General features: G+C 46.3%; 1 protein-coding gene across 1 annotated transcript in view; it reads left to right on the top strand.

The window, feature by feature from the left end:
• The window catches only part of LOC147635497 (Cation efflux family protein), a 65,695-nt gene that overhangs the window by 6,150 nt on the left and 33,915 nt on the right, over positions 1-25,630 (top strand). Inside the window, exon 2 of the mRNA XM_086802796.1 lies at positions 17,513-17,621. Within this exon, the coding sequence (XP_086658922.1) occupies positions 17,513-17,621 (109 nt within the window). The remainder of the gene's footprint in view (positions 1-17,512; positions 17,622-25,630) is intronic.

Below are 25,630 nucleotides of genomic sequence, written 5' to 3'. Positions count from 1 at the left end.
TCATCATCAAAAGGAATACATGTCCCGAGCAAGAGGGGAGAACCTTGTAAGTGAGGGACTGCAGCTAGACAAGCTAGGCAAGCAATGCAAGCAGTAAAATATGAGGGAGGCATGCCGGCTATATATACCTCTACATGAAGGCAGCCGACTAGTGATAAATACCTCCACGACTGGGGAAAATCCCAAGACCATAAAATGGGGAACAAATATGGGTAAAATATGAGTGAGGGGTGACCAACCCCTCTGACTAACATGGTCAGCCCTAGAGGCTAAAATAAGACACCAAATAGGAAGCCAGCAAGTAGGGGATGATGTCTAACACTCTTTACTAGGCATATCTTCTGGCTGTGTTACATCCTCATATTGTGCATCTTCTGCAGCCTGTTCTCCTGCAAGAATATCCTCAGATTCATTTCTCTCAAGAGATTCCTCTTGCTCTTCCTCTTCATCATAAAAATATTCATCTTCTGTGTTTGACATGTTGCTGAATTTTTCAGCAATGACTTTTCTCGAGACAACCACGAGCTCCCCCCCTTAAGAAAGTTGATGATGGGTCCCGGCAACGGAACCTTGAAACCGGCCTCTGGTAGAAACCAAAGTGCGGTAGACTAGCAGTCACCTATCCAATTGTAGTCCAGACAAATAACAAATGAACAGGAGCTAGAATGCTCCAGAACAAAAAGGAAAACGACACCTGTTGGCCCCAAAGCTTGGCGCCCCTTTCGGTATTTCTTTATTCAAATTCAATGGAAAGTTTAACTGAGTACAACAAAGCCAATCAAGGAAAGTAAACTTGCATGTCCAATCTGGCAGCCCTCAAGATCTCTTAGCATAGAGGATTCACATACTGATCTATGTCCCACAAAAGCAACACACTGTAGTCTCCTCTAATCAACCAAGACAATACAATAGGGCAGCCTTGAGCACGCATCTGGCTGTTCCATGTTCATGGCTTCAAACTCAACCCAAGTACAAATCCACTGTCCAACTCTGTTTCCACCCTTCAAACTGCCATACCCCTCCTCTCACAAAGGGCCAGAAGAAACAACTCTGTAGCAGACATAAGCCAGTGGAAAGAAAGAGAGAAAGATATGTTCAGAGTTTACCAAGTGTTATGCGCAGTTCTGCACCGGAGGGATTGACCGTACCAGTCTGTACTTGCAGCCGCCTGTGTCAGTGACTGCAGCACACGTGTGCACCTATCCGTATAGGTTTGTACTTGCAGCACACGTGTGTACCTGTCTGTACTATTCTCCCTGTAGCCGCCTCAGAATTGTATCTGTAGCCGGTCAGTAGCAACCGGACGGAACCTGTCTATAGCCGTATGTCCTTATGATGCGCCGCCTGTACCAGCTGAACAGGACTGAACTGTACCCGCCTGTACTTGTTGGACAGGACTGTCTGTACAGTACTCGCCTGTACCTGTCTGTGTCAGATGACCTGCAGCCACCTGCGTTAGAAAGCCTGCAGAGCAGCCTGTACCTGTCGTACCAGTGTGTACCTGCAGTTGCTTGTACCAACATGTACTAGTCGTTTTGTAGCTGCTGTATTGTACAGCTTCTCTCCACGCAGCCAGCAACCTGTACCAGTCTCTCTCCACGTAGCCAGCCGACCTGTTCTCTCCACGCAGCCAGCCCAGTTCTCTTTTCCAAAAAGCAAGAGAGAGAGATGGAGAGGGATGGAAAGGAGGCGTGTACTCCAAAAGTGGAGTAGCCCTCCCTCCATAAATATCTTAGTGGCCCTTTAAAGTTTATTAAACTTTCTAAGGGCCACCCAAGATTTGTTAACCTTAGAAACTTAAAAACCTTGGTCCCCATTCATACTTGGGACTGTCCACACATATTTCTTTTGTCCGGACTCCCAAGTATGCATCTTTAAAAATTTACCTTACATTTATCTTGCTCACCAACCACCATGCTCACACTTATGCTGTTCCACTTTCACAGGGTCATGACAGGTGCGCTCTTCCAGAGCCAGTATCTGCGCCTTCTGCTCTTCCAAGTTGGTACTGTGGTCTGCGATTGCTCGCATCATTTGTTGGAACATCCCTTGTACACTCATGCTTGATGCCCTAGCTGGACTGCCTGGTGCACTTTGGTCCCAAGGTTCTTGGTCTCTCTCGCTGTCGTAGCTCGCCATAGCAAGAAAATGCGCTACCTTTCCGGAGCGCAATCTAACCATCCACCATGTGTGTGGGAGACTTCGAGAGGCTGAAATGAATTGTCCTTCGAGGGACAGGAGTCACTCCGAAAGGGGTGGTCCACCGGAGTCTGAAAACCAACCACACGAGTGTGAAAAAATTTCTGGTTTCTTGCTGAATCTTTACACTTGAAGTAGGCTCTGATAGCACTGTAACATGCAGAAGCTTCGGGGGAGATCGATAACTCCAATGCTCAGAAATCAGCACACGTTTCACGACGAGAATTGATGGTCATGTCCACTCCCGGCTAGTTCAGGTGTGAACCTAGCTTACTCACGGGCACTTTTTCCCTGTGATGACTGGACACAGGTTTTGTTACGGCCATGTGTTTTTCCCTCTGGACAACAAGCAGGTGAGCACGGGCACGGCACGGGACGCACAGTGTGGACATGCATCAGTTGAATGTGAAAAGGAAACCCATATATGGTGGCCAGCCCAAGTGTGAAAGGGGACAAAAGGGACTTTAAAATTTGTAAGGCTTAATAACCTTTGATGATTAAAATATTGTTTTTAGAGGCATGCGTTTTTAATCCTTGCTTTTGGCTTTTTGAGAAAAGGGATTTGAATTGCATGTTTATAAAAGGCGAAGGTTGGCGGAGATTCGGAAGAGCAGGGTGGTGGTCGCCGTATGGATCTTCAGGGGTGGTGCTATTGCGCAGAAGCCAGGCGACAGCTTCTGCTGCTGCTGCTGTCGCCGCCAGGAGTGCTATTGACTACCAAGCGCTGCTACGCATGGTGGTGGTGGTGGTGGTGCTGCTGCTGTTGACGTTGGGCGCTGCTGCCACTAGGTGCAACCACTGCTGTACATGGGCGTTGCTGCATGTGCCGCTGCTACCGCCGCCGCCAGATACTAATGTTGTCGCCAGCTGTTGCTGCTACCGCCAGGTGTGCCGCTGCCGCTAGTTGTGGACTACAGACGGGCAGTATAGGACAGCCAAGAGGCAATCAGATGGGCAATCAGCGATGTGTAGCCAGGCAGGCGTCAAGAAGGAATTTCTCTGCAGACAGTATGGCAGCCAGACGAGTGTCAGATAAGAGGCTCTCTACGCCAAGTGGCTACATGTGAGAAAGCAGTCAGCGCGGGTCTCTCTCTATCTCTCTTGAAGAAGGTGAGCTGAAGGAGGCACCGAGGCGCTAACAGCCAAGGGGTCTTCTCTCTCTCCGCAAGCAGGCTTTGTTTACGAGATTTGGATACAGAGGATCAAGCTAAGATGCACAGGATGATGTTCTTGGAAGAGATGTGTGTTTGTCACTAGGAGGTGAAACTTTTTGCAGTTGTTTTCCTTATTTACATTTCTCTATAAATATATATATTTTTCTTTTCTTTCTCTTTGGTTGCTGTTGCTTTCCCTCGGGATCTCTTGGAAGGGCTTGGGCCATTGCAATGTCAGAATGGGTCAGCCAGTGGGACTTTGGACCAGTGGTTGGCTAAGCCTGAGAACTGCACTGAAAGATGAATGACAGTGTCCAGGACATGGGCACTGAAAGATGAAGGACAGTGTCCAGAACATGGCCACTGAATGAGGGTATAGGCCAGTTTACACTAGTAAGTGGCCGCCACCGAAATGTGAATGTATCTTGAATTCTAAGCAAATTCTGAAGTGACCATAGTGGTCAAAGATGGTCAGGAGACCAGAAGGAATGCAGATGACATCATCCCTAAAATCTAGGGAACTGCTATTTTTGGCAGTGTCGGAATTGAAAAGTGTTCGCGTCAGTTTGTGTGGAATGTCAAGGGGACCAAAAGCTGACAAAGGACTGTTGTGAGAATGTGAACCAGTCAGGAGATTTTTAGCCTGGAAGATTGCATGTGGAAAAGGCTTAAAAATGTGCCAAGTGTCAAATTTATGTGCATTTTCCTCATTGAGAAGAGGGAAGCGTGGGAATTTGGGCTGAATGAGGCTCATTTGCAGCCATCATGGTGGATTGTTGCAGGAAAACCAGCATTTGTGGTGCACTCCCTTGCCCTACAACTCATGAATTGAGGGTTGAGCTTGCTCCCCACAGCCTCTGAGGCTCATTTGCAGCCATCATGGTGGATTGTTGCAGGAAAACCAGCACTTGTGGTGCACTCCCTTGCCCTACAACTCATGAATTGAGGGTTGAGCTTGCTCCCCACAGCCTCTCTCTCTCTTTCTCTCTCTTGCAGACTATGGAAATGCTCTCATCAGATAAAATCAGGTACAGTTGTGTGAATTTCATGCTTATATGCAAAGGCTAGTTGCCTCCTTGAACAGGAACCGGTGTAGTTAGTTCCTACACCAAAGCAGGGACGGAAGAGGGTAATAACCTCTTCAATACAATGCTGTTTCAGCACTGTTTAGGTGCTGTTTTTGGGCTGTTATGTTGCCCGGTTGATGCCAAAATGCAGTAGGACTTTGCTAAAGTCCTCCAGGACAGTACAAGGGTTATTTTGGGCTGAAAACAGAGCTGAAAACAGGTCTGTGCAGAAAATTACAGCAAGCTGAATTGTGATGTTTTGGACTCCATTGGGTAGCCTGATGCCTATGGAAGTGAGCCTGTCAGTTGGGACTCATTCTGAGATGTTATGGAACAGTTTTAGTGCAGTTATGCTGGCAAATTTCTCCTAGAATTTGTAAAACTTAGCTGATGCAAGTAGAGTGCTTTGTTGCACTTGTGCTTTGTAATTCCCAACCTTTTAACAATAAAGAAATACCGCAAGGGGCGCCGGACTTCGGGGCCAATGTGTTGTTGAGCGAGGGAGCGAGGATTCTGTGATTGTGTGTCTGAGTAAGTCCAGGTTATTTGTGAATGAATTACCGCTTTATGTGTCCATAGACTGGTTTTAGTGTTGCTCTTCGTTTTGGACTTATGTGTATTCAGGGATGGCTTGACACATCCTCTATCTTTCTCTCTCTAGGTTTTTGGCATCGTGATTGGATGATGCATATGTGGGTTTATCTGTCATGGAAACAGGACATTGGTCTTTCGTGAAGAAACAGGACTTTGGTATCGAGGAAACAGGCCTATGGTTTATGAGATACAGGTCTTTGGTTTATCAGATACAGGTCATTGGTTTCGTGTGGAAAGCATGTCTTTGGATTCATGTGAACAGGTTCTAGTTTTCTCTAGGTTACATGCAGGCTGTGACTATAGGAAGGACATATGGTTTGGTACAGCCCTACTGCTGTTTGGGAAAGGGTTCGTGGGATCCATGGTTGAGATGGAGAAGACCTTTTCTAGTAGGAAGGTGTCGTACAGGTGTGCCTTTTCTATAGAATGCTTTGCTGTACTAAGCGAGAGTTCTTATTTGGAAAGTCCCGGGTGAAAGCTAAAAGGGGTCCTATTGGTAAAGGATTCGACAAGTTGGTACTTTGTACTCATTTTTGATCAAGTAAAGAAATACCGCAAGGGGTGCCACTGCGTTTTGGGGCCAATCGGTGTCCTTGTACTATTTGCAAGAGCACTCTAGCTCCCCTGTTTGTTTTACTTTTCCAGGCTCCCATGGGTGATGAAGTGTTTTGTGTGCGAGTGTTTGTTTCACCGCCCGTCAAGTGAAGGTCGGTTTCAGGTTTTTTCCGTCTGAACACACTTATGTGTGTTGGGCACTTTGCCCTAGGCCTTTTAGTACTCACTTGTGCTTTCATTTCATATCATTATTGAGTACATCTTTTCCAGCACTCACGTTTCTCTGTGCTTGAGGTTGTGTGTATGTGTGTGTGTGTGTGTGTGTGGAGGCTAGCTTCCCTCCTACCCAACATTGGTATCAGAGCATGGTTAGGGTTAGCATTAGGGTTTGCCCCTTGCTGCCCGTCAGAGCTTGAGCCTATTGCACACATCAGGGCTTTAGGGTTTTGTTGCATTAGGGTTAGGGTTTTCCTTTCGGCCGCCTTGCAGCCACCCTGTCGCCGCCCTCAGTTGCCTCTGCACGCCGTCGCCGTCGCTCTGCCCGTACGCCGTGCTGTACTACCGCCGCCGCCCTCTGCGTGCGCCGCCAGATCTGCGTCGTACGTCTGTGCATTGAGCGCCGCCTGCCGTCCTCTGCGCTGCCCAGTTCGCAGCGCCGCCGCCGCCTCTGCCGTTGCCCCTGCATGCGCCATCGTCGATTGTAGCTGCCAGATCCGTGCGTCGTCGGCTTCACAACTGCCAGATCTGGGGTCGCCGCCTTCAGATCTGCCATCGCCGCCCACAGATCTGTGTGCGCCGCCGTCACCGCCGCTGTTCGTCGCCTGTCACATCTACGAAGCTGACTTGTACCTGCGCCACCGCCGCCCCCGCCACCGCCGCTGTTCGTCGCTTGTCACATCTACGAAGCTGACCTGTACCTGCACCGTCGCCACCGTCGTGTCGCCCGTCGAAGCTCCCAGATCTGCGTCGCCTCATGTCCGTACTGCTGTGTGCCTACTGTACCTCATGCCCGTACTGCTGCCTCATGCCCGTATTGTTGCCTGCCTTGTTGAAGCCACTGCAAGCTCAGTAACTTTCTTACTGATTTTTTCTATAATTTTTTAAAAATTCAGAAATTGCTAAAATTTGTAAATTTGTTGCATTAATTTTGGGGCTTTTCACCATTGAGCCTGCAGTTGCAACATTGGCACACATTGGCATTGATTTCAGTAGATTTGGTGCATAATTGCACTAGAAATGCAGAAATTGGCACTATTTGCAAGCACTTATGGGTATTGCAGGCACATTTGGTTGGCATTGGGACATTTCCCCCAAATTTTTGGGTATTGCAGGCACATTTGGTTGGCATTGGGGCATTTTTCCCAAATTTTTGGGTATTACAGGCACATTTGGTTGGCATTGGGACATTTCCCTCAATTTTTGGGTATTACAGGCACATTTGGTTGGCATTGGGGCATTTCCCCCAATTTTTGGTCACTGCAGCACTTGGTATAGGGTGACAAACGCATTAGCAGATTTACAGGTGTAGATCCGGTTCAGATTTGGTCTAATTGGTTGCCTAAAAATTAGGGCTTTTCAACATTGAGCCCATTTTTGGAGCATTCGACCAATTTTCATTTGATCTGCCAGGATTTGAGCACTTGCAGCTCTTACATGTGTTAGCTGATTGTGTTTTTCACGGCACATGTATACATTTGTGGTTTGCTGCAGTATATGTATGCCATTGTGGAAACTTTGACAGATTTGCATCATCGTGCAGTACACTTGCAGTTTTGGGGCATGCATATGTATTTCTCGTGGTGAAGGAGTTCCCTTTCAGTCCATTGGTTATTCTGCTATTTATCTCCCGCATTCTTACGGTTTTGCTGGGCATTGCATACTCGTGGTGACTTGTGACAGATTTGCTGTGCTATCATGGCCAATAGTAATAATGCTCAATGGGGACAACTACCGTATGTGGGCTTATATGATTCGTTATGTTTTAGTCGCCAAAAATGTATGGCTGTATGTGGATGGCACTGAGGAGCGTCCTCTTGCACCTGCTGCAGCGGAAGGTGAAGTGATTCCCGCTCCTCCTCCTGCAGGTCCACCTCCTTGTCTCTTCCTACTCAGCAGCAGCGTACTTGGGATGCTAGGGATGCTTAGGTCCATGCATTGATTGCTCTCTCGTGCCGCAGGCATATCATTCCGCACATTCGTTCTTGCATCACTGCAAAGGGTGCTTGGGATACCTTGGCGGCATTGTATTCAGGTCGCAATGAGGCTCGTGTAGCTTACCTTCGGGGCAAGCTTGAGACCGACCGCATGCTTGAAGGTGACTCTATCGATCAGTACCTTACGCATGTGAAGGACCTACGAGAGCAGCTCATTAACATTGATGAGGTTTTGACAGATAGCTATCTTGTTCAGACAGTTTTGCGCAACTTGCCTGACTCTTATCAGACATTTGGCACCACTTTGCGGTTGTTGGTTGACAATGCACCTAATGCGGTCACTTTTGACAACCTTGTGACTCTCTTGCTCAGTGAAGAGCAATCTTGTTCCAACAGGAACAACATGATGTCTGCTGAGTCAGCAATGGTTGCTCCTTTTCGTGGGAATAGATCTGGGCCTAAACCTAGCCCATCGAATCCTCCCAAGACAGAGGACGAGCCTGAAAAGAAAAAGCGCTGTAACTATTGCAGGAAAACAGGGCACACCATAGAGGAATGCAGGAAGCGTATTGAGAGTGAAAAAAAGAAGAAGCTGGCATCTTCTTCCACAGGTGTAGATCAGGCTACACATGTGTCAGCCTTGACACTTACATCTTCATTGCCTACAGAGATGTCTTCTGATGCCATTGCTTTTGATGACTATGCTTTATAGTCTGTACTCCATGGTATGCATTGTCTAGCAGATGCATTTCAGGGGGGGATTCTACTTGCCCACATGGTCACTTATGCTTGTTGACCCTTATGCTGGTCTATGCTAGACGCTTTCTCTTATGTGATGTCTACTGGAGATGCCTTTTATGCTGTTTTCCCTTGCAGCGGGATTGTTTCTACAGTGTTGACATTGTCACTTTCTCACATGTGATGTTTACTGGGAGTGCCTTTTACACACTTGGCCAGTGTTGGCTTGCTCTCATGGTTTTGGCATGTCGCATGTATATTATTCATTGTGGGATTATGCATCTTTACACTTGCCATACATGCCACTGATCATGGCATCGCTGAGAGTTTACCTATCCTCTCATAGCATTGGCTAATGCCCGCCTCGAGCCCCTACTTTTTCTCCCCATTTCAGCTTTTCCCATTACTGAATTTTTACTTTTATCAGCCCTACCATTGCTGATTTTTTCCTCATCGGATCCTCCATTGATGAGTTTCACTTTTGCAGCTTACATTGCATGTCTCACAGGCATGACTTCTGGATCCTGTTGCCTTTACACACGTGTATATATGCTACCTCTTCTTATGCTCATCACTGGTGCAGTTACAGAGCATTGATATGGATTACATGCAGTTCAGCTTGGCATTTGGATGCTTGCCTTTAGGGGGGTATTATGCGATGCCTCTTGATTTGATGCAGTTGATGTCCACATGATCTTTGCCATGCATTTTTGGTGATGCATACTACTGTGCTCTAGCATTAGCACTATGACATTGGCGATTCTCCTTTTTCCAGTCATATAGTGCTTGCTTTTTCCATTGGCACTGTAGTTTACTCTTACTGTGGAGCATAGTGCAGGGCAGCATTCACAGCTTTATCATCCTGCTGCCACCCGTTCACACCATTCACTTGAGGGGGGGTTGTTGGTCATGTCCACTCGGCTAGTTCAGGTGTGAACCCAGCTTACTCACGGGCACTTTTTCCCTGTGACTGGACATGTTTTTTTCCCGTGTGAACACACTTATGTGTGTTGGGCACTTTGCCCTAGGCCTTTTAGTACTCACTTGTACTTTCATTTCATATCATTATTGAGTACATCTTTTCCAGCACTCACGTTTCTTTGTGCTTGAGGTTGTGTGTGTGTGTGTGTGTGTGTGTGTGTGTGCATGAACATAGTGATACTGAATCTCAATGTGTTTTGTACGAGCATGAAACACAGGGTTCTTGGCGATGGCGATGCAACTCTGATTGTCACACCAAAGAAGAGTAGATCCGGTAGGAGGACAGCCGAGCTCCTCCAATAATCTCCGCAGCCATATCGCCTCACATGCAGCATAACAAACTGCACGGTACTCCGCCTCGATAGAGGAAAGTGCCACAATAGGCTGCTTTTTACTGCTCCAAGAAATGGCTCCAGACCCAAGTGAGAAAACACAACCAGTGGTCGAACGCAGTGTATTTGGATCTCCAGTCCAGTCTGAGTCAGACCATCCAACAAGAGTGCATCCTTGGCCATAAAAGATGCCAAAATCCAGAGTGCCATGCAAGTACCGAAGAACTCTGAGAGCACACCGCCAATGCTGTTGACGGGGTTTGGATGAGAAGGAACTCAATAAACTGACTGCGAAGCATTTGTCCAATCGGGAGTAGGTCAACCATACCAAATAATCGACGAGAACCGGATACTGTCCCTGATCAGTCCCTGGAGAAGCATCAAGTGAAGAAAGCTTCTCACCAATATCCATAGGAGAAGATATTGGTTTGCACCTAGTCATCTGAAGTCTGTCGAGAATCTCCCGAGTGTACTTATGCTGAGAGAAGAAAATGCCCTTCGAGGTCTGCCAAATCTCAAAGCCAAGAAAATAATGCAAGAGGCCAAGATCCGTCATCTCAAACTCTGTCTCCAAAGCATTCATAACAGAACGGATCCGCACAGAATAAGAACCTGTAAAGATGAGGTCATCAACATAGACCACAATGATAACAATCAACCCCCTCTCAAGGAGGATATAAAGGTTCGAATCTGCGTGAGAACGGCGCAGGCCGAGCTTCTGAAAGAACTCATCAATCCGCTGGTACCAAGCCCACGGAGCCTGCTTTAGACCATATAAAGCCTTCTTCAGCCGGTACACATGATCCTGTTTGCCCGGAACAACAAATCCTGGCGGCTGATCAATATAAACCTCCTGTGTAAGCTCTCCATTAAGGAAAGCCGACTTGACGTCCATCTGGAAAACGGGCCATCTATGATGTCCTGCAAGTGCAAGAACGGTGCGAATGGTAGTCATCCGAGCAGTTGGAGCGAAGGTCTCATCGAAGTCGACACCGGGGCTCTGAGCATAACCCTTGGCAACCAATCTCGCCTTGTGCTTGTCCAAGCTGCCATCAGCTCGGAACTTTGATTTGAAAATCCAACGCACACCAATCACCTTACGCTGCAGAGGCCGAGGCACCAAAATCCAAGTGCCATTCCGTTCGATAGCATCCAGCTCTGTCTGCATAGCACGACGCCAAGGCTCATGTGAAAGAGCCTCGTCTACAGAAGTGGGATCAGAAGGACCATCAATGATTGTAGACATAAGAGCATAATTAACAAACATGTTGCCCTCATGAATTTGTTCCCTTTTAACTCTGGGAGAACCCCGAAGAGAACCAGGCGGAGGAGCAGAAGGAAGCTCACGTGTAGAAAACAGGCCGCCTATTGTCCAATCTCGAAGTGGGAAAAACGCTGAGCAGAAAACGCCAGATGGCTGCAGTTGGAGAAGCCAAAACTGGAGGAGAAGTGACCAGACGTTGCTGTCCAGAAAACGCAGCAGCAAGGGCTGTGGATCTGGGAGAAAAACGCAGAGGAGAAGGTGCTGAAAACAGGGCTGAATCTGGGGCAGCAAAGAGGTTGCTAAACCGGGAGCGATGATACCATGAAAGAGTGCACAGAGCGGAAGCAAAGTGGCACTAGAATGTGCTGAACAGAGAGTGCAAGAGAGAGAGAGAGATATGAAGATTATGCTGAATATACTGAAGCAAAACAGTCCCAAGCAAGAGACACGTATAGTCTCATAAGTGAGGGAGCAAAATATGTACAAGACTGAATGAGAAAAGAGAGGCCAGCACCCACTATTTATAGTAAGGGAATGCTGGCCGACTGGAGCTGCAAAACAGGCCGACTGGAGCTACTGGACATGGCCGACTGGTAAATGCCAGAAAGGCTGGGAAAAATCCCATTCCTTTGTCATCGACTCTACTTGCAATTGGTAGGCTTTAATGCTCAATTATGGAAGCAAGTAGTTGGACTCCATGTTCACATACCCTGTGTAGTGTTCTTTTGTTCTCTTGCAGATTGTTTCTATCATGTGTGCGTGGAACAATAGAGAGCAGATGGTAGGAAACATGGGCACTTGAGAGGGTAGTGTGAGTTGTAAATCTTCACCGACAACCATATTGTTTGCAATACTGTATTTATATGCATTGGTATGTAAGTCTGGTCAGAAATACCCATGACACTATGTACTTTATTCTCCCAAGATCAATAAACATGATTTGAGGGAGGGGTCGGTCGTTTCGGCTCATTGTGTATCTCTTGTCAATTCAGTAGATTACATCTTGTATTGTGCTTGCTGTCCATTAAATCTTGGTGTATTTAAGTGTATTGATTGGCATTGTGTTAGGCCAAACATTTCACACCTACTGGTGGGAATTACATGAACAAGTCTGGCATAAAGCATGGGGATCAAGTTTTACTGCCCAAGGAAAGGTCAAAGGTGAAGCATTTGTTACCAATGGCAAGAAGCATAATGGTGGTTCAGGTCCCTCTTCTAGTAAAGATGTTTACAAGGGTGACAATGAAAAGCCCAAGAAGAAGGGCAAATGTAACTACTGTTGGAAGCCATGTCACTACATTAATGAATGCAAGAAGAGGCTTGCAAGAGAGAAAGAGAAGAAAGACTTGGGTATGTTTGGGGCCAATGCATCAACACCTAGTGTTGAAAAGAAGAAATCTGCTAACTATGCTTAGGATTATTGTGCATTCCAGGTTCAGTGTAGCTATGATTCTTCTCTTTATGATGCATGCATGTCTGTGGGGCAGGTACACATCAGTGGTATTTTGATAGTGGTGCTAGCAAGCACAATACGTCACATTGCCACTTATTTCATTGGGAGATGCACCCAAGGGAAGTATTGTTATGTGTGCCTCTTATCTAGTCAAAGGAGGTGGGAAGATTGTGCTCACTGTTGCCAATGGTAGGACAATCACACTCTCCAATGCATTTTGTATGTGCCAGGAATAAAAAGAATCTCTTGTCAGTTTCAGTCATTTCTGGGTCCGGTCTAGTTGTCTGTTTTGTTGATGACAGATGCACTGTATGTGATTGCAGTAATGGAGATATCATATAGTTGTTTATGTCATGGTCTCTGCAAGGTTGATGTATATGAGAAAGCTTCACATGATGCACTTGTACTTATTGCCACATCGAGAATGAGAGATGATGAGCTATGACATACTCGGTTTGGTCACCTAAACTTTGGTAGTTTGCTATGTCTTCAAAGACACGATATGATTTCAGCTTGCCACCACTTGATGCACCCGTCAAGCATGTTTGTGAGGGTTACGTATTGAGCAAAATGCATGGCACATCATTCCCCAAAGATGGTTCAGTGAGGATTGCTTGGAAATTGCAGCTTATACATAGTGATATCAGTATGTGGTCCGATGCTCTCGTTGCTTCTTCTTGTAATGACGAGGAACCTGTTTCCTTTGCACACGAGGATCATCATTGGATGCATGCCATGAAGCATGAATATGGTTCCATTTTGAAAAATGGCACTTGGGATTTAGTTGACTTGCTGTTCGGCATGAAGGCTATTGGTACGAGTGGGTCTGTAAGATTAAGAGAAATTCTAATGGTAGCATTGATCGCTACAAAGCCAGACTCGTAGTAAAGGGCTATGCACATCAGAAGGACATAGATTATGATGAGACCTTTGTCCCCACATCTCGAATGACCACCATGAGGTGCATCATTGTTATGGCAACACATCATGGATGAAATGTGTATCAATTGGACATTAAAATTGCTTTCTTGAATGCGAGGAGGTATATGTATCTCAGCGTCGGGGTTTTGTTCAGAAGAGTCAAGAAAACAAAGTATGCATAATTCTTTCTATCTTTAGCGGTGCATTTTGTCCTATCAACTACTTATTTGCTATACTAATTCTTTCTATTTGCCACTTCCCTTAGTGCTAGGCTTCATTATGGCTGAGTCTGCCCTGCATCTCCGGAGGTTTGACAGAAACTCAATATGAAGGGCTGTGTGTGAATATATGCTCTTATGTGTGTGCGTGTGTGAGAGCATATCTTGAAACAAGAGTTCTACACCCACTATTGGGCACTGATGATGTTAGTGGGGATGTCGTAATAATGCAGGTTATAGAAGGTGAAGGTATGGCCTTAAGTAGGCTCCCAGAGCGTGGTATGAGAAAATAGATGCATACTTGGTTTCACATGGGTTTTGTAATAGTTCCAGAGAGAGCACGCTTTATGTCAGAAAGAAGAAAGAGGATTTGTTGGTCATCGTCTTGTACGTTGATAACATGCTACTCACAGGCCCAGATGTCGATCAGATTTCAGCTTGCAAGGTTGAATTACAAGCTTCTTTTGAGATGCCAGATTTAGACCATTAATATTTGGGGATTCAGTTCTTACAGCGTGATGAAGGGGGGATAGTCATGATGGAGTCAAAGTACATACAGAGTTTGCTTACAAGATTTAATCTTGAGGATTGTAAACCTGTGACTACACCAGTTGAGACAGGTGCTAGGCACAACACTCAGGATTCTGGAGAGCCTTTTGATCAGACACTATATCAATAGGTTGTTGGGTGCTTGATCTACCTATGCAACTCGAGGCCAAACATTCAATATGGGGTCTCATAGTCGAGTAGATTTATGCATTGCCTAGGTACCAAGCATTGACAAGCTATCAAGTGTGTTTTCCGCTACTTACATCCAGTTTCTTGGATTGTTCTATCCCAGGGGAGGTGAGGCACGATTGCATGTCTTCAATGATTAGGACTAGATAGGATGTTACAACACGAGAGTGTCCATTAGTGGATTTTGTTTCTTTCTTGATGGTTCGTGCATATCATAGCCTAGCAAGAAATAGCCCGATAGTGGCCGCATCTAGCTATGAGGTTGAGTACATGGCAACATTCACAGCTATCATTGAGTGTTGGCTCAGACGCCTTTTGGCAGATCTAGTGTTGGACTATAGTCCTCCACTGCCATCTACACAATTGCGAGGAACCCATTGTTTCATGCTCGCACGAAGCACATTGAGGTGCATTGTCATTATGTCGAGGAGAGGCTTCACGCATGAGAGATCAGCTTGGTTTATGTCTCTACACATGACAATGTGGTAGATCTATTCAGGAAGGCTCTTCCTCGTGAAAAGCTCGAAGCTTTCTGCAAAGCTCTAAGCTTATTGCCTTTTGGGGGTTGATCTTCGAGATCCTTGTACATGTTCACAACATCACTCCAAGGGGGTTTGTAGACATCTATGTTAAGGATAGTGGTGTGTTAACACTCTAGGACTAGCCGGGACACTTTTTTCCTCTTTTTCTCGTGCATGTGAATACCACTCATCATTTAGGGTGTACTTATCCTTTGTAGCTTGTACCATTCATTGTACTTGGTAATCATCATTGAGTTGTGTGCCTCTCGCTCACTTTGTTTGAGCTCTACTGTGAGTATCTTGCTGTTGCTAACCCTAATTTGCAGGTTCGAACATTAAGATCACATAGAGGATCAATGAAGTGACTTTCAGGCTAACATTGCCCGGTCTGTAGATAATACATAATGCTTTTCATGTTAACCTTTTGAAGAGGTATGTGGGGTCCAAACCTATGGATCTTGTTTTTGAAGATCCACTATGAGCTTGAAGAGGTACTATAACTTGGGTAGATTATATTTTCGGCAACAAAGTCTAGAGATGCTAAATTTATAATTTATCTAGCCATTAATGCAAAATGGTTGGATGAAGAATACATGGAGTACCCAACACTTCTTGAAGTGTACTTGGATGCTTTTCAATTGCGATCAATTGTTTAAAGCCCAGCAGGGAGAGGGGGGATATGTCATCAGTTTGGCTCATTTTTTGTGTGAATATTCACCACCATGGATAATTATGTGTGTGAATCTCATGTTTGGCTAACTATCAGCGAAATAAGAAACTAGGAAGACAACTTATAAGCTGGGCATCCCTTCATTAATGAAGTGTGGGCCTGCCCAAAATAATCTGTGTGGGCATGGGTGCCTCCAAAAACAGATGACAAGTGGCTAAACCCATGTGCAAGTATGGAGGGAGTATCTAGATTGGGCGCCCTCTTTCACCCTGTCCTACTATCACGTGCATGCCCGTGCCATGGCTAATCTTCAGCATGAACTGTCTTAATCCCTGATTAGAGCAGTAGCATCACAGTCATCATCAACATCTTCATTAGCATTACCATCAGCATCATTAGAAGAACCATCAGTATCAGCATCAGAAGCATCATCATCAATCGTTGGCAGCATCAACAGCTCCATCATCTTCATCATAAACATCACCTTGGGGGTATGGATGCCTAGTCGGCAGCCAGCAGTGCAGTCGGCTGCCTATGGAGTATCCTACCAGCCAGTCGGCTAGGCCCAGAAGGTCGGGTAGCAGCTTGGACAAGGCATCAAGGCAGTACAGCATTTAATAAAGGAAAAAAGGCATATTTTGCTTGTCCTTTGCTGGCCGACAGCAGCACAGCTGGCCGACCAGCACTCTTGGAACATATATAAGCATCACATCGTTTTCAGCAAAGGATAGATCATTAGCTCATCATTCATTCATTCAATAATCAGTAGAACTCATGTAGAAGGGGCCGAGGTCACCCCTATGGGGCTGACCATGAGCCTACATCATGTACAAGCATTAAGTTACCCTTTTGTACCATAGTAATACAAAAAACCTGAGACCTAATCTTCTCTTCTTCTCTCTCCGCTGTGTCTTAATCTAAGTTAATTAGCATCAATGTTCTTAATCAGGCTTAGGGCTGTGGATCAGTACAGCAAGGCTTCCGCGCATGCAACACCTACACTTGCAATTTTCAAATTTTGCTGATTGTCTCACTCTTTACCTCATTGCCTAACTGTTGGGGCTAGTTTTTGACCTCTTTTTTGAGCTATGTCACCTCAAATGCACGCCAACTGTTGGCCAGAGTCGAGTGTCCTATTGCTTGTTGGCCTGTTCTAGAGTTGACTGTTTTGAAGCTCTGACTCGTGAGAGGCTGCCCTAACACTATACAAGCATGGAAAAGATGTAAACTCAGCACATATCCATTTATGATTCAAATTTCAAGACTTTCACGTGATGGAACAACTTTTAAAGGCTTGTGGGAGAACCATATTACCTTGTGAGACTGAGTATTCAGCTCCGTGGTGATGGGTAAGTCTGTGATTGCATGGCAAATGATTAAGTTCATTGATGCACTACTCTTTGAATGTTTTTCATCTCTCAATTGTAATTGGATAATGCAAATGAGCTGGGAGGTAGCTCTTGGTTATTCCAAGCTTGTACGAGGGAGACTCTTTTGGTAATACAATACCATAAAAGAGGGGATGGGGGGGTCGACCAATCTTTGACCCCTGGTGTAGTGTTTATGGTCTTGTGATGGTGTGGTTTATTTTTCCATGCTTAAGTTTGTTTAATCAATTTAATGGTTAATTGTCCCGAGATACACGCTTCACATTTTGTGAGTATTTTGTGCTTCTGCCATCTAAGCTTGTTTTTGTGTGGTATATCAAATAACTGCTGTACTAGTGTTTTGACAGTAATTTTTCCTCTCCACCTATTTTGGTTTATTGATATCCTCTCATTGTGAGTGATTTGGGTTGTGTACGACAAGATTATATAGATATTCTATGCGTTTATATACACTAATCTGTATGGAAACAGTGTGTTACCTTGCTCCGTAGTTTTCATTGCCATTAAATGCGTTAAGAGCTTCATGCTGAGCAATAAGGAAATAAAGTTTAGTTTTTATTTTGCAGGTCTAGTGTCAGATGCCTTCCATTTGACTTTTGGTTGTGGACTACTGTCGTTTTCTTTGATTGCAATGCTCTACCGAAGGAAAGCACAGGATGACACCTACACTTATGGGTGAGTTGAATTTGTATTTAATACTGGTTGATTAGTCAAATGATTGTGAGTTGAATTTGTGTTTAATACTGGTGGATTAGTCGAATGGTTGCGGCTTTCTCTATTGTAGGGTTAGGCTTTAAAGCGTTTAGTATAAGAAAGAATGTGGAAAATTGTGGATTCAAAGCAAGGCTACTACTTCATGGATCACTTCATTTTTTTTAGAGTCTCAATAAAGGTCGAGGGTGCACGGTGTCAATCCTTTGGATTTTTAGTATGGAATGACAAGGCAATGTGTTCGTAAACCACTTTTATCTATCCTTGTTGAGCTTTGGTTACTTTAAACTTGTGTAATGTATCTCTTAAAACATGACTATAATGTAGCCTATTGTCCTCTTTAAAAGTTGCTAATGTTCCTAGATGGTCATACTATAATGAAGCCTTTGTTTTGATTAGTACTATCATGTCAGTGAAACTGTTGTTTTGATTAGTACTATCATGTCAGTGAAACTGCTGATTTTTTTGAACTTGAAGAACATCAGATGATCAAACACAAATCTGAGATAATTTGGCACCTTTGTATGTATTGTCTCTTTATGGTGGGGCACAGAAGCACCTTTGTATGTATTGCCTCTTTAAGTTCACAAGGTCGTAACTTAACTGGCTTTGATTCTTACTAGCAATGACGATACTCTCAAACAAACAATCCAATCTGTCTTTTGATTGTTGAGTGTTACTCTAAAACTCTACGTACTTTTCATGCTACTTAGATCCTTTTTTTTTTTCCTGCAAGAGAGGGCACTGAATTACATATGTCACAAGGGTAGATTCCAAACCTTTTACCTCCCTTTTGAGAGGCAAGGGTGCTACTGTTGTAGCATACGCCAAGCAAGGACCGTGTGAAACAACGAGGCCTTCTTTAAAACCTGAGTTTGGTGAGTCTTTAGCAATCCTTTAAACATCATACATGAACTGAAAGATGATGTCGAGACGACACCAGATGGGGTCCCAAATTACCCACTGAAAAGTGTCCCCCCCAAGGAGGAGTATTTGCTTTATTTCTTCTGGAGAACTGAATACAAGCTGAAACTATGTCCACAAGACTGAGCGGACAAACTGACTGACTGACCACCAAACGCTGGGCAGAACTGTGCATAAGCTGCAGGCGAACTGTGAAGCTATCTTCGAAGAGAATACACTGGCCCGAGGCTGAGGGTTGGTATGCCTTGGGCTCGAAAGCACAAAGGAATGCTGAAAGTATGCAAAGGCTGGTTGCCTAAGCACACATGCTTGACTGCTGTTGATAACTTGGATTTTTATGTGATGATTTATGGTCTATGGATGGCTCACCCTTTTATATGCCAAAGGAGTGCTTGTCGGTTGGCTTATGATGTTGTCGGCTTGTTTAATATCTGCCACGACTGAGAAAATAGCATTAAATGCTGATTTTGGTCATGGGCTTTTCTTGGCTGTTGGCCGATTGCAGTCAGACCCGGCCGACTATTGCCGAGGCCTTATCTAGGGCTGCCGACTGGGTCCTACTGGTGGTTGGGGATATTTGACACCCCTCACAAGGCTGTCCCCACCTACATGAGGCCTACGTGCCGAATTCTCCAAAGTGGGTTAACAGGACTGACTTGATAGACCTCTATGGCTGGGAGATTGTAGCTGTCAGAATGCGCAGCGGAGATGATGACCAGATCTGGGAACACGAGCAAAACGCAATGCAGAAAATCACAGCACAAGAGAGAGAGTGGTAGAGGCGTGTAACTCTGCTCTATATACACAAAAGAATCCCGGAATACTACAATGGTGACAAGCGGGCTGGGGGCCATTTTATATGGCCCCCCAATAGCAGTCGGCCTGCTATAGGGCAGCCGACAGGACACAAAAAAACCCCACGACTGCTGAAATGCACAGTCGGCCAATAGCAAGGGGGGTCGGCCAGTATCAGGGAGGTCCACGACCTGTGCAGAGCAGTCGGCCACCTCCAGAGTCTCCACAGATGCAGTCGGCCAGGTTCAAGGTCCTCCTGCCACTACAAGACTACCTCCTATGCCACAGGAAAAATAGGAAAAAATGGGGGAAAAATACGGAGAGTGGGGAAAAATGAGAAAACACCTAATAAGGGCGGGCACACCCACAACAGAGGCCCTAGTGTATATACATAGACAGGAGATGACTTCTAACATCTCCTCTCAGCTCCTGGCTGTAAAACCAACCACAGGGAGCTGGGGTGTTGCCTGAGCAAATCCTGAGATAGCGACTTCATGAAGAGGTCCACCGTACTGTCCTTCATCGAACAGAACTCTAGCAAGATGTCATCAGCAACGATCTGTTCACGAACAAAGTGCCTCTGGATGACCATGGGTTCCTCCAGTGGAAGCCCAATCTTGCAATGCAACCTCTGCAGCCTCACCACCTCACAAGCAGCATCACAAGCAGCCCGGTACTCTGCCTCTGTCGTCAACAAGGCAAAAGATGACTGCCACTTACTGCTCCAAAAAACTGCTCCTGGGCCTGAAGTAGATCTCCTCGTGTCTGGATCTCCTCCCCAAACTGAGTCACTCCAACCGTGGAGTAGGACTCCATCCATCAATCCCCCTCCTGTGTAAAAGAGTCCATGATCCTTCGCATGCCGTAGAAACCACAGGAAACGCAATCCTGCCTCCCAAAGAGTCATCCGCAACCATGAGCTCAACTGCCTCATCAGGAAGCTCCCGTCTAATCTGGTGTCGATCAACCAGATCAATGAACCATTCTGCTTTTGAGTCAAAGAGGCATCACACTGCTCACAAGGATCAACACCTGTTACGGTGCAAAACCAAGTCCTCGAAACCTGCTGAAGACCACGCAAGGCCTTCTGAAACTTGTCAACCACCCCCTCTGAATCCGGAACTACAAAGCTTGGAGTATGCACCTCCTTCTGCAAGTAATCAACTGCCACTTGCTTGGCTTTTCAAAAGGTCCCCGTGGAAAGAACATCCTCATCTGCAGGAGGTTCTTTGTCCCGAATACTACGAGACATCAGAGCATAAGTTTCCTGTTCAGTTTTCTCTGACTGACGAACACAAGAACTACCAGCATGAGTACTGGAGAGTTCCTGCCAACTGCTGCCATCTACTAGCAAGCTATCCACCATCTGGTCCCGAAAAGCCTGCACCTGCAGCGTATCCACACTTTAGTGGCCATTACCAGACAGCCACTCATCACAAACCTGAGGACCTGGGAGAGAGAGTGTTGAAAGCTTGTAAACTCCATTCTCCACTCTGCCTTCCCAAACCACCTGGCTTGTTGCTTTGTCCCGGAGAGCAACAAAATGCTCATCAAACTCCACCTGTACGCCAGTCTTGCAAACCTGATGCACTGACAACAGATGAAAACCAAGTGACGGAACATACAACACCTAGGAGGAATGCTTCCCCCCTCTGCCATCGGGAACTATCTCCATCCTGCCCTCACTGTGAACTGGGATAGTGGATGTATCCCCAGTAAGAATGTGACCAGAATACTTGCAGAGATCCGGTAAATCTGAACGGGAAGGAGTCATGTGCTTGGAAGCACCACTGTGTAGAATCCACTCCCGAGTATCCGTTGCGAAGAATCCTCCAACCTCCTCCTTGCTTGAAGAAAATGAAACATGGGTGTGCATCACCTCTAGGTGCACAAAAGCCAGAGTCTTCATGATTGTTGCTGAGGAATCTTCACCCTTCTCGGTCTTCCGCTTGGGACACTGCCTCCAATAGTGGCCTTTCTCGCCACAATCATTACAGGTCCTCTCTACCTTTAGTTTCTCGCGGTCAGTAATAACGGGGTTCTTCTCAGAAGACTTCTCCGATGAAGCCTCCCCTTTGTCCGTGTTACGGCCTTTCGACCGTCGGCCAGTTAAGGCCCTTGAACCTCCACCCTGAGGAGGGTGCGTGAATCTTTCCTCTTGGTCCAAGACCATGGGCACAAGCTTCTCCCACGTGATGGTGTTGAGCCTGCCACTGGTAATCAAAGACGAGTAAAATGCTGAGTATTGAGGGGGCAAGTGTGACAGCAACGTTATGGTCATGTCCTCTGACGATATCTCCTTCCCAGCCTGAAGAACTTCCTGCTGAAGAGCCTGCAGCTTTTTAATATGCTCCCGCATCGTCGACGACTTTGCAGGGCTCATAACCCGCATCTGTACTTCCAAGGAAATCCTCTTCATGGGCGATACCCTGTTGTAAAGAGAAGCCAAATGCTGCCATATACCTCTGGCCAGCGTCATATGCTTTACATGATTGATTACCCGCGGTGTGCAGTTGAGAAAGATAAACAAACGGACCTTGGCGTTGATACGATCCCACATCTGTGCCTGTGCCTCCCGGTCCTTTCGGATCGACGGTAACTCCCCTTCCTCTACTTCCGACCGTGGAACCCAACAACGATGAAATCAGCGAAGTCGTAAGACTCCAGAACAGATTCCATCATAACCTTCCATATGCCGTAGTTGTTCCCGTCCAACTGACGGTCCACCGGGAACGTGGGGAGCGTCGGGATCTTCACATGCCTCTCGGCCATCTCAAACAGATCTGCCATTGTGGGGATGTACTCTGAAAAGGGTGGGTGGGAACAAAGAAGAACTAACACCTGCAAGTGGCTGTCCAGCAAATCAGCCCGTCGTCCTCTTGCTTCTCCTCTTCCCGAACAGTCCCGAACAGTCCACCAATCAGCAACACAACAGTCCCCCTCTTGCTCACACAAATCCCAAGAACTATCCAGAGCCTAGGCTCTGATACCATGTTAGAATGCGCAGTGGAGATGATAACTAGATCTGGGAACACGAGCAAAACGCAATGCAGAAAATCACAGCACGAGAGAGAGTGGTAGAGGCGTGTAACTCTGCTCTATGTACACAAAAGAATCCCGGAATACTACAATGGTGACAAGGGGGCTGGGGGCCATTTTATATGGCCCCCCAACAGCAGTCAGCCTGCTGTGTAGGGCAGCCGACAGGACACAAAAAAACCCCACGACTGCTGAAATCCACAGTCGGCCAGCAGCAGCAGGGGGGGTCGGCCAGCATCAGGGAGGTCCACGACTTGTGCAAAGCAGTCGGCCACCTCCAGAGTCTCCACAGATGTAGTCGGCCAGGTTCAAGGTCCTCCTGCCACTACAAGACTACCTCCTATGCCACAGAAAAAATAGGGAAAAATGGGGGAAAAATACGGAGAGTGGGGAAAAATGAGAAAACACCTAATAAGGGCGGGCACACCCACAACAGAGGCCCTGGTGTATATATATAGACAGGAGATGACTTCTAACAGTAGCTTGTGCCTGACATGTCCCGGACTTGGGCTTACAAAGGGGTCATGACATACGACAAAATATCCTATCAAGGTACTACTTTTGTACATGTTTCTTGCACTGTTGATGAGCTAGTGTGTCACCGTGTATCACAGTGCGCATGGGTGCACGTGACATTTCCTCCTGCTTAGCTTGGCGGCAGGTTCATGGCTTTGAGGCAGTTTTCCAATAACTGTGGATACTCGAGGAAGAATTCTTCATCCAACCAAACGGCTGCATGGGTCCCTCGATCTTTGAACTTGGTATAAAATTGGCGAAGAAGTTGTCCGGAACCGTGCTTCCAACGATATAGAAGGATCACTTCTGCATCATCAACCATTTTTGGCTGCTGCTCTTTTGGGACATTCTGCAATGAAGGTCCGATATAAGGCTTTAACCAAGAGACGTGGAAGACGCTATGCATCGTCCAACTGTCTGGCAATATGAGTTGCATGGCGACATCACTTAACTTCTTGGTGATGGGAAAGGGACCAAAACTCATGAATGATAACTTTGGATAGGGCATGCCAGGTACTAGACTTCTTGAACTCCAAATATGCTCTTCTTCGCATTGATGTAGAGTTCGTTATCTTGCAAAATTCGCAAGACCTGCTGGACATCCTTCTCGTGTTGTTTTAGAGTGGTAGAAAAAATAAGAATGTAATCCAAAAAAAATGAATAGACATTTACCGGATGAGTACGGTTAAGACTCAAGACATCATCTTGTTGAAGGTAGCCGATGCATTGGTGAAGCCAAAAGGCATGACCACGAACTCGTAATGACCTCATTCTGTGTAAAAGGCCGTCCGATTGGAGATCTCTTGGGCTGTTCGGGACTTGGAGATTGGGTAGAAGGCGGTCATCACCGTTGGATAGCCACCTTGCATATTAGTTGCAGCCTCTTCTTCATTTTTTTTCCCACCCACCCACCCTCCCTTTACAAGACCAAAGTAACCCCCCCGATGGCAGACTTGCTTGAGATGGCTGAGAAGCACGTGAAGATCCCTACTCTCCCCACGTTCCTCGTGGATCGACGATTGGACGGGACCAACTATGGCATATGTAAGGTAATGATGGAGTTTGTATTGGAGTCTTATGACTTGGCTGATTTCATTATTGTTGGTGTTCCACAGCCGGAGTTGGAGGACGAGGAGTTGTTACCCTCTACTCGGAAAGAACGGGAGGCTCAGGCACATTTGTGGGATCGTGTCAATGCTCGTGTGCGTTCTTTCATCTCCTTAATTGCACACCACAGGTGATTAATCATATAAAGCATATGATGATAGCCAAAGGGATTTGGCAGCATTTGGCTTCTCTGTATAATAGGGTATCACCATGAAGCGGATCTCCTTGGAAGTTCAGATGTGGGTGATGGATCCTGCAAAGTCTTGGACGATGCGGGAGCACATCAATAAGTTGCAGGCTCGTCTGTAGGAGGTTCTTCAGGTAGGCGAAGGTTCTGAGGCCTGGATTGGCCAGCGGTCGCAAGGCCACAGTAAGAGCAAAGGGAAGTCTTCACAAGAGAAGTCTTCCGAGCAGGAGCCCGACGTGGATCGTGACGCCTTGAAGGTAAAGAGGACATGTAACAATTGTAGCGAGAAAGGCCATTATTGGAGAAAATGTCCTAAGCGGAACACCGAGAAGGGTGAATTTTTCCTCAGCAGTAACCGTGAAGACTCCAGCTTTTGTGCACTTGGAGATTATGGACACCGGCGTTTCATCTTCTTTGAGCAGGGAGGCGGTTGGACTCACTGCTAGGGACACTCGGGATTGGATTCTTGATAGTGGTGTTTCCAGGCACATGACTCCTTCTCGAGAGTTATTACAGGATCTTCGGAGGCACGCATGTCACATCCTGATTGGTGATGAGTCCACTATCTCTATTCATAGTGAGGGCAGGTTAGAGATCGTTCCCGATGGCAGAGGGAGGAAGCATTCCTCCTAGGTTCTTTTTGTCCCATCTCTTGGTTTTCATCTGTTGTCAGTGCATGAGGTTTGCAAGAATGGTGTACGGGTGGAGTTTGAGGAGCATTTTGTTGCTCTCCGGGACAAAGTGACAGGCCACGTTGTATGGGAAGGCGGAGTGGAGAATGGGATTTACAAACTCTCAGCACTCTCTCTTACAGGGGCTCAGTTAGGTGATGTGTGGCAGTTTCGTCATGACCACTTGAGTGTGGATACGTTGGAGCAGGCTTTTCGGGACCAGATGGTGGATGGCCTACTAGATGTTGGCAGCAGCAGACATGAACATTCCAGTTCTTGCGTTCGTCAGTCAGAGGAGCCCTTGTAGGTGAACAATGCCTATGCTCTGATATCTCGTATCAGTCGGGACAAAGAGCCTCCTACAAATGAGGAAGCTCTTCCCCAGGGGAAAGCCAAGCAAGTGGCAGATGGTGACTTGCAGGTGGAGGTGGATGTTGCGCAGCCTCTAGGCTTTGAGGTCCCGAGTTCAGAGGGGGTGGTTTACAGGTTCTGAAAGGCCTTGTATGGTATTCAAGAGGTTCCAGGACTTGGCATACCAAAGTTACAGTTGATGATCCTTGTGAGCAGGTTGATGCCTCTTTGTTTCGGAAGTGGTTTGGTTCATTGATTTGGTTACTGAACACCAGATTGGACTTGAGCTTCTTGGTGGGCTGTTGAGCTCATTTTTGTAGACGCCTTTGAACTTTGAAGATGCAGGATTGTGGCTCTTGCGGTTTCTGCAGCGTACGAAGGAT

This window comes from Cibotium barometz, chromosome 9 (assembly GCF_041138505.1).
Source record: "Cibotium barometz isolate CiBa-2024 chromosome 9, ASM4113850v1, whole genome shotgun sequence".
NCBI classification, from domain to species: domain Eukaryota; kingdom Viridiplantae; phylum Streptophyta; class Polypodiopsida; order Cyatheales; family Cibotiaceae; genus Cibotium; species Cibotium barometz.
The sequence above is the reverse complement of the archived record's forward strand: the minus strand, read 5'-3'. Positions and strand labels throughout refer to the sequence as shown.